Source organism: Gouania willdenowi, chromosome 15 (assembly GCF_900634775.1).
Source record: "Gouania willdenowi chromosome 15, fGouWil2.1, whole genome shotgun sequence".
NCBI lineage: Eukaryota > Metazoa > Chordata > Actinopteri > Blenniiformes > Gobiesocidae > Gouania > Gouania willdenowi.
This window is the reverse complement of record NC_041058.1, coordinates 22,320,182-22,334,124: the sequence shown is the minus strand read 5'-3', so window position 1 is coordinate 22,334,124 and position 13,943 is coordinate 22,320,182. Positions and strand designations below refer to the sequence as shown.

Genomic DNA, 13,943 nt, shown 5'->3' with positions numbered 1-13,943 from the left:
TTTCGACCGGAAACTAGAATTTACTTTTGGGCCATTTTTGACCAAAAATGTTCGGTGGCCGGAATTTCGGTGCATCATGATTATTTTTGATTTATTTGTAAACTGTCAAAGATTTCAGTGTAGTTATCTTCTTTTGTTGAATACTTTAAACACAAAGTGGGCATGGTTATAGCCTTTACTGCTGCTAACAAAACTAGAATGGACAGACAATCACGTTAAGTGTTTTCCAACTGGATAATTTCACCTAAACGCAACAGAAAACGAGAACAATTTAATTCTGGAGGGGACAAGTCGTACATGGCAACCATTGGTGAAAGCACTTCAAGTTCAACTGCTGTGAATTGTACAACAATGTATGCTCCATATGAGGAGCTGGGCTAGGTTGGAGTAGGAGTCTGTAGTAGATAGGTTTAGCCCCTGTCTGTCTTCTCCACTCCCCCCTCCCCCCAGTTCTTCTTGTCTGACTCAATCAGATGAGCGACAAAAAACCAAAACAGGCCCAGACGCTGATCAGAGTGCGTGCCTGTCTCTGCAGATGAGTTTTGGTTCTCTGACGGCTCCTTGGCGGACAGGTCCAAGTTCAGCGACCCGGGCCTCCTGCCCCTCCCAGAGACCGCCTCAGGCCTGGACTGGTCACACCTTGTTGATGCAGCACGAGCCTTTGAAGGTAACCTAACCAGCCTGGCTGAAGCTGCTGACACCTCGTGCAACATCCACCCCCTCCTCCTCCTTATACTTCCTCCTCCTGGCCGCTTAGCGTGTGCGTGCTGATGTCGCACTAAAACTCACAAGTAGCCGATAGATTGCATGCTTAAGTTTGGCTGTGATAAGTGTGTTTCCTGTGAGGTGTGTCCTAAAGTGCTGCAAGGATATGCCTTTTGGTAAATCCCTCTGCTCTATTCTCTGAGAATAGAAACGCTAGTCTGGCTACACTGGCCACTTACACTAACCACGACTAATAAACAAGCAAAGAAGAACTTCAGTTTTTTCCTGTTTTAATGTATTGAGATGTGAGTTTAACATATCCTAATCTGCTCTTTTGGGTTTTTTCCCCAAAAGGCCACTGGAAATTTTTGTTTCTTTTTTTTATTCCAACCCAAACTTCTTGGATTATAGAATCAACTCCAGCAAAATGAATAATGGCATTTTTGAGAATTTCAGCAAACTAAAGTCTATAATCCCACTAATTAACATTGATTTATCTGTGACGTCATGGTCAATTACACAATCTATTAATTTCTTTAATTTCACTCCATCTCCAACCACTTCCATGCCAATGCATTTCCCATCTATCACGAAAAACACATAACGCAGTACTTTTTCCTACTTGAACTGTACGTGACCTCGGACCAGAAAGCAGGCAACATAGCATGTGACCGTTTGTTTGACATAATGAATGTTTTCTCCATGGAGTTTCTCTGTTGATGCATCCTCCTCCTCCTGCTGCATCGCCCACAGCCCATCGTTTATGTGAAGTGGAATCAGTGGAGATGATGCCGAATCTGAGTGGCAGCAGCAAGGCATTTGTCACGGCAGCCGGGCTGGCCCAGAAAAGAGCTGTGCAAACCAGGGGGCTTGTTGCTGAGCAGAATGCAGCTTCAGGCTGCCATTGTGCCTTGTGTGCTCAATCAGTTCTGTGTAGAGCTGACGGGAAGGGGGGGTTGGCTGAAATGTAAAGCATTTATAGCATTCATAACCTTAGTCATGTAGATCCTGAGAGACCACTCATTTATCTAATGCAAAGGGATGGTTTGGATTCATTTAGAACTTAGACACACATGGCACAGTGCTCTCTGTAGCTTTAAAAAGGGATGAGGATAGATGAAACGACAATTTAGCTCCAAAGGAATTGCAGGATGACTGAGCTTTGGTTCTAACTGATTGCATTGTTGTGTTTTTTTGTTTTTCCTGCACTTTTTTCCCTCTGTATACTAAATCAGGACACAGGCCACACCGACATGACAAAATACCATTTTGCAATCATTTCTGATATCCTCAAAAGCTTTAATCTTTCCCATACAGCTATCCAATATTAGAAATGTTTATTCATGTGTAAATTAATAATTTCTGCCTTGCCTAAAAGAACTCAGTTTTAATCCTTGAGTGGATTAGCCTTCATTTAGGGTCTAAATTATTTGAAGCGTTTTCCTAATCTTTGCTATGAATATGTATAACCCACTATCTTTGTCTCAAACCAGCAGCTTGTGAAGGGTGGTTTCTAAAGAAAAGAGCATTCCGCTCTAAAACTAAACAGGCCCCGAGCGGAACATGCCAAGTTTTGGTTTCCCACAGGGCTTCAATGAAGGTTCAGGGCAGACCTGCGGCCCTTTACCTAATTTTGTGCGTCTCTCAAAAAAAAATGCACAAAAAAAAGATACAAAATGACAACAAAAACCCAGAAAACAACAAAAACATACAAAAATGATAAGAAAATACAAAAAATGAAATCCAAAATACACAATTGGCTCCAAAAATAAACTAAACCATGACAAAAGCAGATAGAATAACAACAAAAATACACTAAATTACAGAAATGTATACAAAACGACAACATAAATACACAAAATAACTAAAAACTTAACAATAATGGACAAAAACAACAAAGGTGTTAAAATGACAACAACAAAACAAATAAATTGCCTTGAAGAACACAGAAAATGATGTAAAAACACACAAATTGACAGTAAAATATAACGACAACATAATAATGACAACATAAATACACAAAATCATTCTAAAAATATAATCAACAAAAAATACAGAAAAATACACAAAAACCATATTTTCTTCATTGCTGTATTAACGCTCAGATTGGTCATTATTCTAAATGCTGTTGTGAATGTTGATCATGTGGCCCTCGGATCATTTTTATTTATTTTTTTTTCATTTTATTTATTCTTTTTTCATGGTAATGCAACATAAATTGGTACAACAATCCAGCAAACACAACAATAATACATTCCATGAAAAGAAGAACAGGAGTAGGATGAAGAAAAAATCTTATAAACTCCTCCCCCATTCTTAACAAAAACGTTACAAATTAGATGGCCTCAACGATGCCAAAAGATAACAATAGCCCAGAACAGATGTAATCAACTTTCGATTTTAACAATTTTCACTTTTTTTATTATTTTTTCATTTTATTTCTCAATTATTATAAATGATTTTGCTAAAACAACAGTTGTTGTAAATTTAACAATTTTCACATTCATCTTTATACAAGTTAAGTATGTGCTGTTTATACTTATATTTGAATTGAAGAATATTTGAACAACATTTTAGATCATTTTCTAGAGAGTTCCATTGTATCACACCAGATACTGAGAGACACATTTTTTTGAGGGTATTTCCTGCAAAAGGTTGTTTTAAGTCATTATTTCTTCTGCTTGTCTCACTGTTTACAGTAAAAAGGGTTTGAAGTCCATGCGGTAACAGACAGTGTTTTGCTTTATGAACAACTAATAAAGTTTGAGTAGTCCTGACCTCAGAAACAGTCCTGTGGTATGCTCTCTTGGAGCAACTCCATTAATTATTCTTATAGCCCTTTTTTGCAAAAGAAATAAGGGCGTTAAATTAGTAATATAAGAACTACCCCATATCTCCAAACAATACATTAAATATGGCAAAATAAAGGAGCAATATAGAATTCTCATTGTCTTGTAATTCAACATAAACTTTACTTTACTCAAAACGGCAATGTTTTTACAAATTTTCTTTCTTACGTAAGCTATGTGCGACTTCCACTTAAATTTTTCATCAATGAGAACTCCTAAAAACCTACATTCTGACACTCTCTCAATAGTTATTCCATTTAAAGTTAAATTAACACTATCAGGATATTTTTGATTTGTGAACAACACACATTTTGTTTTGCTTAAGTTTAACGGCAATTTATTTTTATTAAACCATTTCTGAAGTTGGACCATTTCTTGTTCAACAGTTTCCATTAATGTTCCTAAGTTCTTCCCCGATACAAAAAAATTAGTATCGTCCGCAAAAAGAACAAATCGTAAAATCTTTGATTCCTCACAGAGGTCATTAATATATAAAGTAAAAGGTTTCGGCCCCAGCACAGAGCCTTGAGGGACTCCACACTGTATTGTTTCTAACTTATATTCATGACCTATATACTCTACATATTGTTGTCTATTTTTTAAGTAACTACTAATCCAGTTTAAAACTACACCTCTAATGCCATATGTCTGTAATTTAGATATCAATATACCATGATCGAGAGTGTCAAAGGCCTTTTTAAAGTCAATAAAAACTCCAACTGTGTGATTTTTATTTTCCAGTTCTGTAGTAATGTCCTCTGGGATTTTCATCAAAGCCATAGCTGTTGAGCGGGTGTTTCGAAACCCAAACCGATTATCATGTATCAAGGAATGTTTTTCAAGAAAATAATCAAATTTTTCAACAAAGAGTTTCTCCAGAATTTTGGAAAATTGAGAAAGCAAAGATATAGGCCTATAATTTGTGAGACTATGCCTATCACCCGATTTAAAAAGTGGAACAATCTTAGCCACCTTCATTTTATCTGGAAAGAAACCTGTATTAAAAGACAAATTGATTATGTATTTTAATGGTCTAATAATACAATGTATAGTTTCTTTGACAATATACATATCTAAGCCATCACTATCGCATGAATATTTACATTTCAATTTAGAGACAGTAGAAATAATTTCACTCTCACTAACTTCACCAAGAAATAGGGATTGCATAACTCTACTTTCACCTATCCAGCTTTTATTTTCATTATGCAGTGGTATAGATTTAGCAAGATTTGGACCAACATTGACGAAAAATGAATTAAATTCAACAGCCATTTGTACACCACTTACCTCTGTATTCTGTTGGTTCATCAGATCAGACAATCACATTTTTGTGGCTCGACTGTGATCATGGTTGCCAGTCTCTGGTTTAGGGCCTGATATGGACCTAGAAACGAGCTCCCTGGGATACGACCCTAGCAGCTCTCACAGGAAGCTGAGATGGGTGAGGGTGTTGAAGTAACACCCAAGGGACTAACATTATCTGTAAAATGCCCCGTTTATGACCTCGTACCTTTTAGCCTGGTTTTACATCTCCCACTGCTATTAGTGGCAACGTGCGAGCATTTGAACCGAAGCCATTCATTCATATAAAATACTGGTGAAGTGTGCATCTTGTTAAGGGAACTCGCACGCCAATTTGTTAAATTGCTCTTCTGTGAAGAAGATATAAATACCAATACATTTCCTGTTTGGATACAAGGCCAATTATGATGTTTTGTGGCTTGTTCCTGTTTCCAGACCAGCGTGTAGCCTCTTTCTGCACCATGACAGACATGCAGAGGGCAGAGGCTCTGCAGATCTCCAGAGAGCTGACCAGAAGGGTTGCGGAAGCAGAAGGAGCAGCATTAGAAGCAGAGTAAGCTTTCCCAAGCCAACCCACACAAAGAGTAAATATTAGCTGTAGAACCAGGTTAGGCTCAAATAATATTGACCAGTAGCTAAACCTGTTCCCTCCATTGTCCAGTCGTAGTTAAGCGGCTACAACAACCAATAAGCCTGTTAAATTCTAAAACGATCAACATGGGGGAGTCTGTATTTGGCTCCCAGTGAGATCACTATGTACAGTATGTGTTTCAAGAGGTTAGAGAACGGTGAGTGTCTTCAGAAACTTCAACAAAGATGTAATGAATATAATCAACTGCAAATAATTTATATACATTCCAAGCTTAAAACATGCTTTTAAATACTGTATATTACACGCACTGTATGTTGTATGTAGTGTGAGGTTACTTGTTTTTATTCTAAATTAACTGGAACAGAGCTAAGGTTTATGTTGGGATTAGTAAATTATATGAAAAAAAAATATGAACTTCAAAATGAACAATACCATGTTGGTAATCAATGTCTACTGAAAAGACAATGTCTTTGTAGCCTTTCCTGTTGACACACAAGGGCAGATTAAAGTTCCCACCTTGCATACCTTATGATAACTCGGTACACATCTATATCTGCCTTCCTGGACACCTCAGTCTTTATTGACCAAATTGACATTTCAGCTTTGCATGCGCAAGATTTAGACATTGAAAGGTCACTGCAACCAACAGCACTGTGTTTATATCGTGGCTGACGTTTTTTATTCCTTAAAATGCCTTAAATCATTTTATCCGGTGCACATTAAATACTGCACAAATGGTACAAGAAATTATATGTTCACGGCAGTAATTAATGTACTTAATGATTCACTGTTCATATTGAATATGTTCCCATTCTCCACTGAAAGATCAGATCCTAAAAAACATCCCAATTGGACGAAGAAGATAATTAATTGTTTAATAGTTTGATGTGTGTCGTCTGTCAGCAGGCGGATAAAGGGGAAGGTGCTTCAGGGTATGCTTCTGCGGATCTGCAGAATGCTGAACCGAGCTAAGCTAACACAACTGTATATAAATACTGGGCAATAACGAGCCAGAGAACCTGTGACCAGTCTGTGTGCTGTGTCTTCAACCCTTTCCTGGTCAGCAGTCCTTCTACAGATAGATTTTATAGATTAGTCCAAATTGAGGAGAATTACTTTGGTCGCATTTCTACGACGGTAAAGTTTGGTGGATATTGGTATTTGACAGATACTTAGCTAAAGATGGTGAAATTTTGTCCAAGGTTTCAATATTTTCAACCTCTTTGGGAGTGGGTATCGCAGTGAGATTAGACATTTGAAGAAAAAAAAAATAACAACAAAGTAACTACTTTGGTCATATATATATATATATAAAGTGCTGCAAGTTTATACTTTCCCTTGTCAACCCTCGTTCTTTATGAAATTATTTTAACTGCTAAACTTTACAGTGCTTGAAATCCTCAATACTCTGTATTTCTCTGGTGTCGGCGTTATTTAAAGCTGTATTTTGGTTGTTGTGACCTTCAACCCAATCCCACAATGCACCACGCAGCTGAAATATCTGATTGGTCTTTTGTGTGACCATTGTAGCAAAGATCCCCAACTGAGGCATCAGTACGCAGGGTTAGTATAAAAGCTCCAACATTATTTTGAAATAATACAGTGCAGCTCCACATACAGGGCTGGAAGAGTAATTTGTGCAATTTTATCATAATATTACAGGAAGTCTGAAAATATTTTAAAAAGCCTTTTTTTGCATTTATAAGCGCAGCAAAAACCCAACAGTGATTTTCGTTTCACATTGGCTATTATATCAATCTTTGCTGCATATTTCAAAACATGTCTTATTATAGATAATCCTTTGATATATTTTCTCTTGCAAAGGTGAATCAATACCTTATGCTTTAATCCATTGGTTCCTAAACTGTGAGGCGTACAGTGACACAAAGAAAACAATCGTATAGCAGAGGGTTGTGCCTTCTTGGCCCCTAAAATCTTACTACCGGTACCTTTAAGGATGTACATGTTAAGTATAACTGACATACCACTCTTTTAACCCAATTTTCAGTTCTTTACCAAAATACTGAAGTGCTGCAGCGTAGTTAACCTAATAAAACAGCCAGACATTGTTAATGTCACTTTTATTGTAAGTTGCTCATGTGCCAAGTTAGAACGTAAAGAAGCATTAACTCTTTACTCCTGCTTGGCAGAAGCATGTGTTGTGTTTTTTTTGTGTCTTAGCAACTCCTTGTTTTGTGTAACCCAACAGCAGCTGCCCGTCCACGCTGACTGGCAAAGTCAACCAGTTAGAGGTGATCCTTAGGCAGCTGCAGCTCGACCTCAGAAAGGTATGTTCATGTCAGAGTCCCAACTGTATTTGTTGTCGCACCTCCTGCCACCTTCATGCCTTCTGGTTCTGTCACACAGCTGCAAAGAACACACATTGAATAATGGCTTCCTCGAGGCCTTTGTAATACAAACTCATCCACTTAATTCAATATCCTGCTTCCTTTCCTTATTGTGTCCCAGCCAAGCATTTACCCTCCTCCTCTAATGTGCTTTATATGAAGAAGAGGAAATGCACTTCTATCGGAACAAGAGGAAGCTGCTTTGCCACGTTCATGCCTCCCGTTTGACACAAAGACAGATGTTCCAGGCTTTTGTCGACTCCCTTTTTCTCACTGTTTCAGTTTTGGCTGCAAGTCTCAGTGGCCACAGTTACATGATGTTTTTTAATTCGGAATTAAATTATTCAGAATTAAAGTGTTCTGCTTTGTGTTTAGATGGAAATCATAATTCCGGATTCAGATTTTACATGAAAAACAGGTTTATTCAGCTTTAATAATAATGGCTAGCGCTAGAGACTCAAAGCGCGTACAGAAACCATTATTCATTAACACCCGTCACTCGCATCAGTCATACCAGTGGCGGTAAGCTACAATGTAGCCACAGCTGCCCTGGGGCATACTAACAGAAGCGTGGCTGCCATTTTGTGCCTACAGCCCCTCTGACCACCACCAACATTCATGCACAATTCATACCTATTCACACGGGGCAATGTGGGTAAAGTGCCTTGCCCAAGGACACAACGACAAATGACTTGGATACACCCACTCTACCACTGAGCCAAGGTCACTTTATTTAGTTATGCTTTAGGTTGGGAAGGGTTCTGATTGGCTTTATTTACCAGTGATTTGTTCCTACTGTATTCTGATCATGTGAATTCGTACTGTGATAATGTTGTTGCTATATTTTTTTTTTTTTGTGTGTAATCGTTCATATTACATATTAAATGCATCTTCAATCAGTTTGGAGTATGAATGGAATGAGAGCCTGAAGTGATGCACATGTGCAAAAGAGATCTACAGTATGGTGACACGTGACCCCACGGAGACATACAGTGTTTACGGAAGTAATTATGGAGGCGTCCTGTGTAGGACTGTGTGTCGCGCCAAGACAGTTTTCTTCCAACAGAAGTCTGCACTTCTTAACTTTAAGGAGACTGAAACAGAAGAGAGCCAGGTTTATCGCTCTAGCCGTTTGCAGTGATGGCTGCTACTTCTGTACAACCGACTGTTTGGATGGGGTTGACATAAGAGTCAGATAGAAAAGGCCTCAGCCATCCAGTCTGCAGTCGCATTGCAAAAAATCACATGAGTATCAGATTTAGGACCACATATTAAAGTGACCTGGATTGGAGTTGAAAAATTGGAATTGTTTTACAGATCAGATACAGGTCGCATATGGGCAAAAAGATTGGATTTGGGTCGCATTTGCCTGCAGTGTGAACGTAGCCTAAAACTCCAGAAAACTATATACAGGAACAAGTATTTGATTCAGAATTAAAATCGGAATAAACCATCCACCTAATTCAGACTTAAAGAGTAACTAAACCCCAAACCCACTTTTTTCTGCTGAATACATAGTTGGGTATTAAATAGTGCTGTTTATTAATCCTAGTCCTACTTTTCACATTTTAGTAAAACTATTTTAATTTTGTATATTTAGTTGTAAAATGTCAGAGTTAATGGCCTCTAAAGGTTATTACAAGTGGATTTTGCGATTGGCTGAAACGGATTCTTTAAAATTCCCCTGCATCATCAACTTTCACTGTTGGCCCCGCCCTTCCTATAAAAGCTGAACGGATTGATGAAGGTTTCCCCCAATCACAGCCCTCAGTGAGCATTGATTGACAGCTCTAATGAAGAACTGCTCTGTTCAGCGGTGAAGTTTTTGACTTCTGTAAAGAGCAGGTTCTCCTCTAATCAGAGGGTTTATCTGTGTATTTACAGACACATCATGTGTGTATTCCCGTCTGTCTCTCTGTGTGCACGGACTTTCTTGTTGCGTGTGTGCGTTCCAGCCTCTGCTGAGCCATGAACAGAAGCTGGAACGTCAGTGATAGTGTGTGTCGTGTTGTGTGCGCATTGGTGGGGATTGTGTGTGTATGATTGTAGTATTTGATCACAGATGTTACTGTGCACTGTGAGTGGGCGTGTCTTACTGTGTCAGGAGTAACACCCATAATCAAGGCAGTTTTTTTCTAAGTTTAACTCAGAATTATCATTTTCATTCGGAATTAAGTGTTTACAAGGTGAGTTATAAGAAGATTTAACTTGTGAATTAAAGGGGAATTAAGGTTCTCATGTAAACGTGGTTTACGAGTGTTGATTGTGTGCACACTGTATGTTCACAGGAGAAAGAGGACAAGGCAATGCTCCAGGAGGAGGTGCAGCATCTGAGACAGGACAACATGCGTCTGCAGGAGGAGAGCCAAACCGCAGCGGCTCAGCTCAGGAAGTTCACCCAGTGGTTCTTTCACACCATTGACAAGAAGCCCTGAATACACACATTAGAGGGAGACTGTGAGACTGTGTGATGGCCTGGGCACCCATTCAACTCTTATGACTCCCAGCTGATTCACAGGCAAAGAAATGCTACAAGACGACCTATTATTGAACCCTGGGAGTGTTTAGGACTCTGTGAACAGCTTAGTGCTTACATGACTGCCCTGCCCTGTGTGAGAGACTTGACATCCTGATCAAGATCTTTGAGTTTTGGGATCCTCCTCCGTCTGCTGTGAAGGGCTGTTTCTAATGCTAACAGTTTCCCCATGTTTGGCAAAGGAGGCTCGTGGGGAAACCTCCTCATCTCCGGCGCTGGAGAGAAATTAAGAAAGGCAAACGCCCCCCCCAAATCTCCGACCCTCCTGTTTCCCTGGGATCGTCTTACAGTAGTGGAATGTAAAGCTCATTTACTGTAGTCAAACATATAATCTACCTACATATGCCGCGTCAGTCTACTGTACTGTATGCTCAGCTGTACTGTATCACGCTACACACTGTCACTCAGCTGTTTATGTGCTGGCGGTGGCAGACGCAGGAAACTAGAGGGAGAGTCTGGAGGGATGGATGCAGAGAGCGAAGGAATGTTCTGGACATAATGAAGTGGTACTTGCAGTCTGCTTGCACCCAAAGGGATCCACATGTGGTGCTCTTTGAAATGTGAGGTGGGGGGAGAAAAAAAATGAATGTAGCTCAACTGAAACTCCTTTTGATTTTTTTTTTTTTTTTTTTTTTTGATTTTTTATTACGTTTTGTTTATTTTTTTTAATGTTTTTCTTCTTTAGATCTCTTGGTTCCAAAGACACAAAGGTTCTGAGGATTGATGTTTGTGTCATTGCTTTGAGAAAAGGTTATTCCTTTTGTTTTTCTCAGTGTTGTGTTGTAGAGTCACATGGCAGTATTTTTGATGTCTAAAGGTGCTTCACCTTACACACGTTTGTCTGTAGTTCATTCACAGTCACAATGTCCTAGCAATAACAAAGAGGTAGTTAAAAAAAAAAAAAAAGAAAAGAAGAAGAAGAAGAAATTAGCACAAGCTTGACAAGTTCCTGTGGAGGGCTGGTGTTTTTTTTTGACATGTATTTATACATAACAGGAGAAGACTGTGCCTCAAACTCTTGTTTGTAAATGGATTCTCTCTCTCGCTCATGCTCTATCTCTCTGCTTTTAGATCCCTTTTATAAACATGCCTTGTCTTTGGCTCACTGATGTAAAATCACGTGTGAATGTGTGCGTGACGAGTGTGTATCTGTAGTTTATCACAGCAAATGTGTTTTTATGCAGTGGTTTCTAGAGCATTAGAGCAAAGCGCCGGTGAACCACACTTACAATGCCAAATGTGTTTATTTATGTAAATATCTGCCACAGAAGTGTCTTGTATTTAACACTATTATTTAAGCTTATTTAACCTAAAGTTGTTTATTTTATTAAGAGTATTTGTTTTCTTCTGCACTAAAGGAGAGATAAATCTCTGTGGATGTTGTAAAGTGTGTAGCTCGCCGAGGCAGAAACACATTATATTTAAAGTTATAAATGAGGATTTGGGAGAGTCCAACATTTGGATGCTGCTAGAGAAACAGTTTGCTTGTTTGTATGCTTTTAAAACGTCTCTGTGAGCTGTCCCGTTCCTGCTGGGACTCTGGTCCTTTCTTCTGTTTGTTTTTTAAATAAATGTAGTTGTAAAAATATGCCATTATTCGTCTGTTTACTACATTGTTTTTTGGTCAGTCTAAACAGTAAGGAGGTAAAGGAAATTATTAGTGCAAAAGTTCTCTGTTCTGAGTAACTTTAACCTAAGAAATAATGTTTGTACTAAGGTTTTGAATGAAAAAACAACAAAAGAAAAGTATCATAAAAAGTGGAGCATATGGAAGTAGCCAAATGTATTTGCCTGATAGCTAAAGCCTCCTGATGTTTTAATCTTCTGATAAAAAAAAAAAAAAATCTTTAATGATCAGTGAGTTGATCATTAAGCAATATTCGAGCTAGCAAAATCTCTTCGAGGCTCCACCCCCTCCCGTCAGGACTCCATCCAAAGCCCCGCCCCCACAAGTTTGAACGTGTTGCAAGACATTTGGAGTGTGTTTGAAATTGCATACTAACATACTATACACTACACAATCAGAGTATATACTGTCTACTGTATACTATTTGTATAGTTTGGATGATTGTTCCCACTGAAGTACACTTCCGAGATTTCCCAAGATGCATTTCGAACCGACGAAGACAAAAACCTGAAGCACACTGAGGCTAAATATTTGTTGATTCGCCACTTTTTAAAGTTCTGAAAACATTTTAAAGGAGAAAGTGACCAAGTAGAATATCAGCATGTGCTCATTTGATTCATAAAACTCGCCGAAACTCGTTTCATGCTCATTTTAGAGATGTTCAGAGACCCTCCATTGTGCTACTGACCAAACTTCCTGTTAACTTCAAAACAAGAGCCCTATTTACAAAAGCATTAAAACAAATAGAAGACAAGAAGAGATGCTTTTATTTTGAAAAGGGAATGTTTTAATTTGAGCTTGATGCCGGTGTCATGTATTGAGTGCGCATCGTACTGAGATTGTATATGCGCACTACCGGAAAATGAATTTTTGCTAAAAAATAACAATTATTATAATTTTTTTGTTTGTTTTCAAAGTGAATGGACACCTGTTTTATTTGTTTATTGGATTAGGGTTAGGTTAGGTTTATAATCTCAGTACGGAGGTAAACTCAGTACGTGACACTGGTCCCAGGACGATTTTCATGCCTCGTGTCAGAGCTACAATCTAAGGCCTGCACTCGGTCAGGTCGAGGTTCAGCAACGTTATGTTCCCTAAAGAATGAGGTCGTGACTACTAAATATTACAAGATTACAATTTCATTTAGCAGACGCTTTTATCCAACGTGACATATAACACGAGCATTCAGGGTTAAGGGACTTGCTCAACATCCCACAGTGATGGACGAGGTTGGATTCAATTTAGTGTATTTTTTATTTGTTTGACTTCATAATCTGTGACATCACATGCAGTTATGGGTATGTAACGGCTCCACAATCAGGCCCAGTTAGATGAACACAGTACACTGTCGCAGACATTTCAATAATTTCCGTTTTGTCTCAGACAACAGAAAATATCAGTGTTTAATGTTAATTTTATAGCTATATTTTCACTGAAAATGAAAGATATTTTGGCTGTAACTCTGTGAACTATTAGACTAAAAGGTTCAACAGAGTACATGCTGCACTCTTCAGAAATGATTGATTTATTCGCTACAGGCTCAGACAACTGTGTCTCTGTGGGATGGAAAATAAAACAGCAACAACATTTTCTGCAAAGATTCCTTCTATTTTTGCAAACATCAGGTGCGCCAAAACTGTCCACTGGAAACATTAAAAACGTAACGTGTTTGTGGCTTCACAACAAGCTGCTTGAGCTTTTAATAAATGACAGATGTTGCCTTCACTGCAGGGACAGCAAAAGACTCGGTGAATAATTAATTAGGAGCCTTTTTTAGGGACGGAAAGGAAAAAAAAACTATTACGTTTGTTTGTTATGTCCTGCATAAACCTTCTTGTGAGCAGCTGTTGGAGAGCGGTCCAATCCATCTAGCTCATCTACAGACTGAGTATGCAGCTGTACTTTATAGTGGCTCAAGCATCATTTTCCCAATGAGTTTACCTGAGAAGAGCAATACTTTTAGCTCTGTCTGAGGTATTTT

General features: G+C 38.6%; 1 protein-coding gene across 7 annotated transcripts in view; it reads left to right on the top strand.

Annotated features, from left to right (window-relative positions):
- LOC114476453 (signal-induced proliferation-associated 1-like protein 2) overlaps positions 1 to 11,921 on the top strand; it is a 114,097-nt gene extending 102,176 nt beyond the window's left edge. For 3 of the 7 annotated variants that reach the window (XM_028467976.1, XM_028467977.1, XM_028467973.1), the window contains 4 exons: positions 536 to 667; positions 5,295 to 5,412; positions 7,661 to 7,739; positions 10,088 to 11,921. In XM_028467976.1, the coding sequence (XP_028323777.1) occupies positions 536 to 667; positions 5,295 to 5,412; positions 7,661 to 7,739; positions 10,088 to 10,234 (476 nt within the window). In that variant the 3' untranslated portion in view covers positions 10,235 to 11,921. The remainder of the gene's footprint in view (positions 1 to 535; positions 668 to 5,294; positions 5,413 to 7,660; positions 7,740 to 10,087) is intronic. The other 4 variants (XM_028467971.1, XM_028467972.1, XM_028467974.1 and 1 more) reach the window with 3 other exon arrangements.
- Positions 11,922 to 13,943: the final 2,022 nt, after the last annotated feature.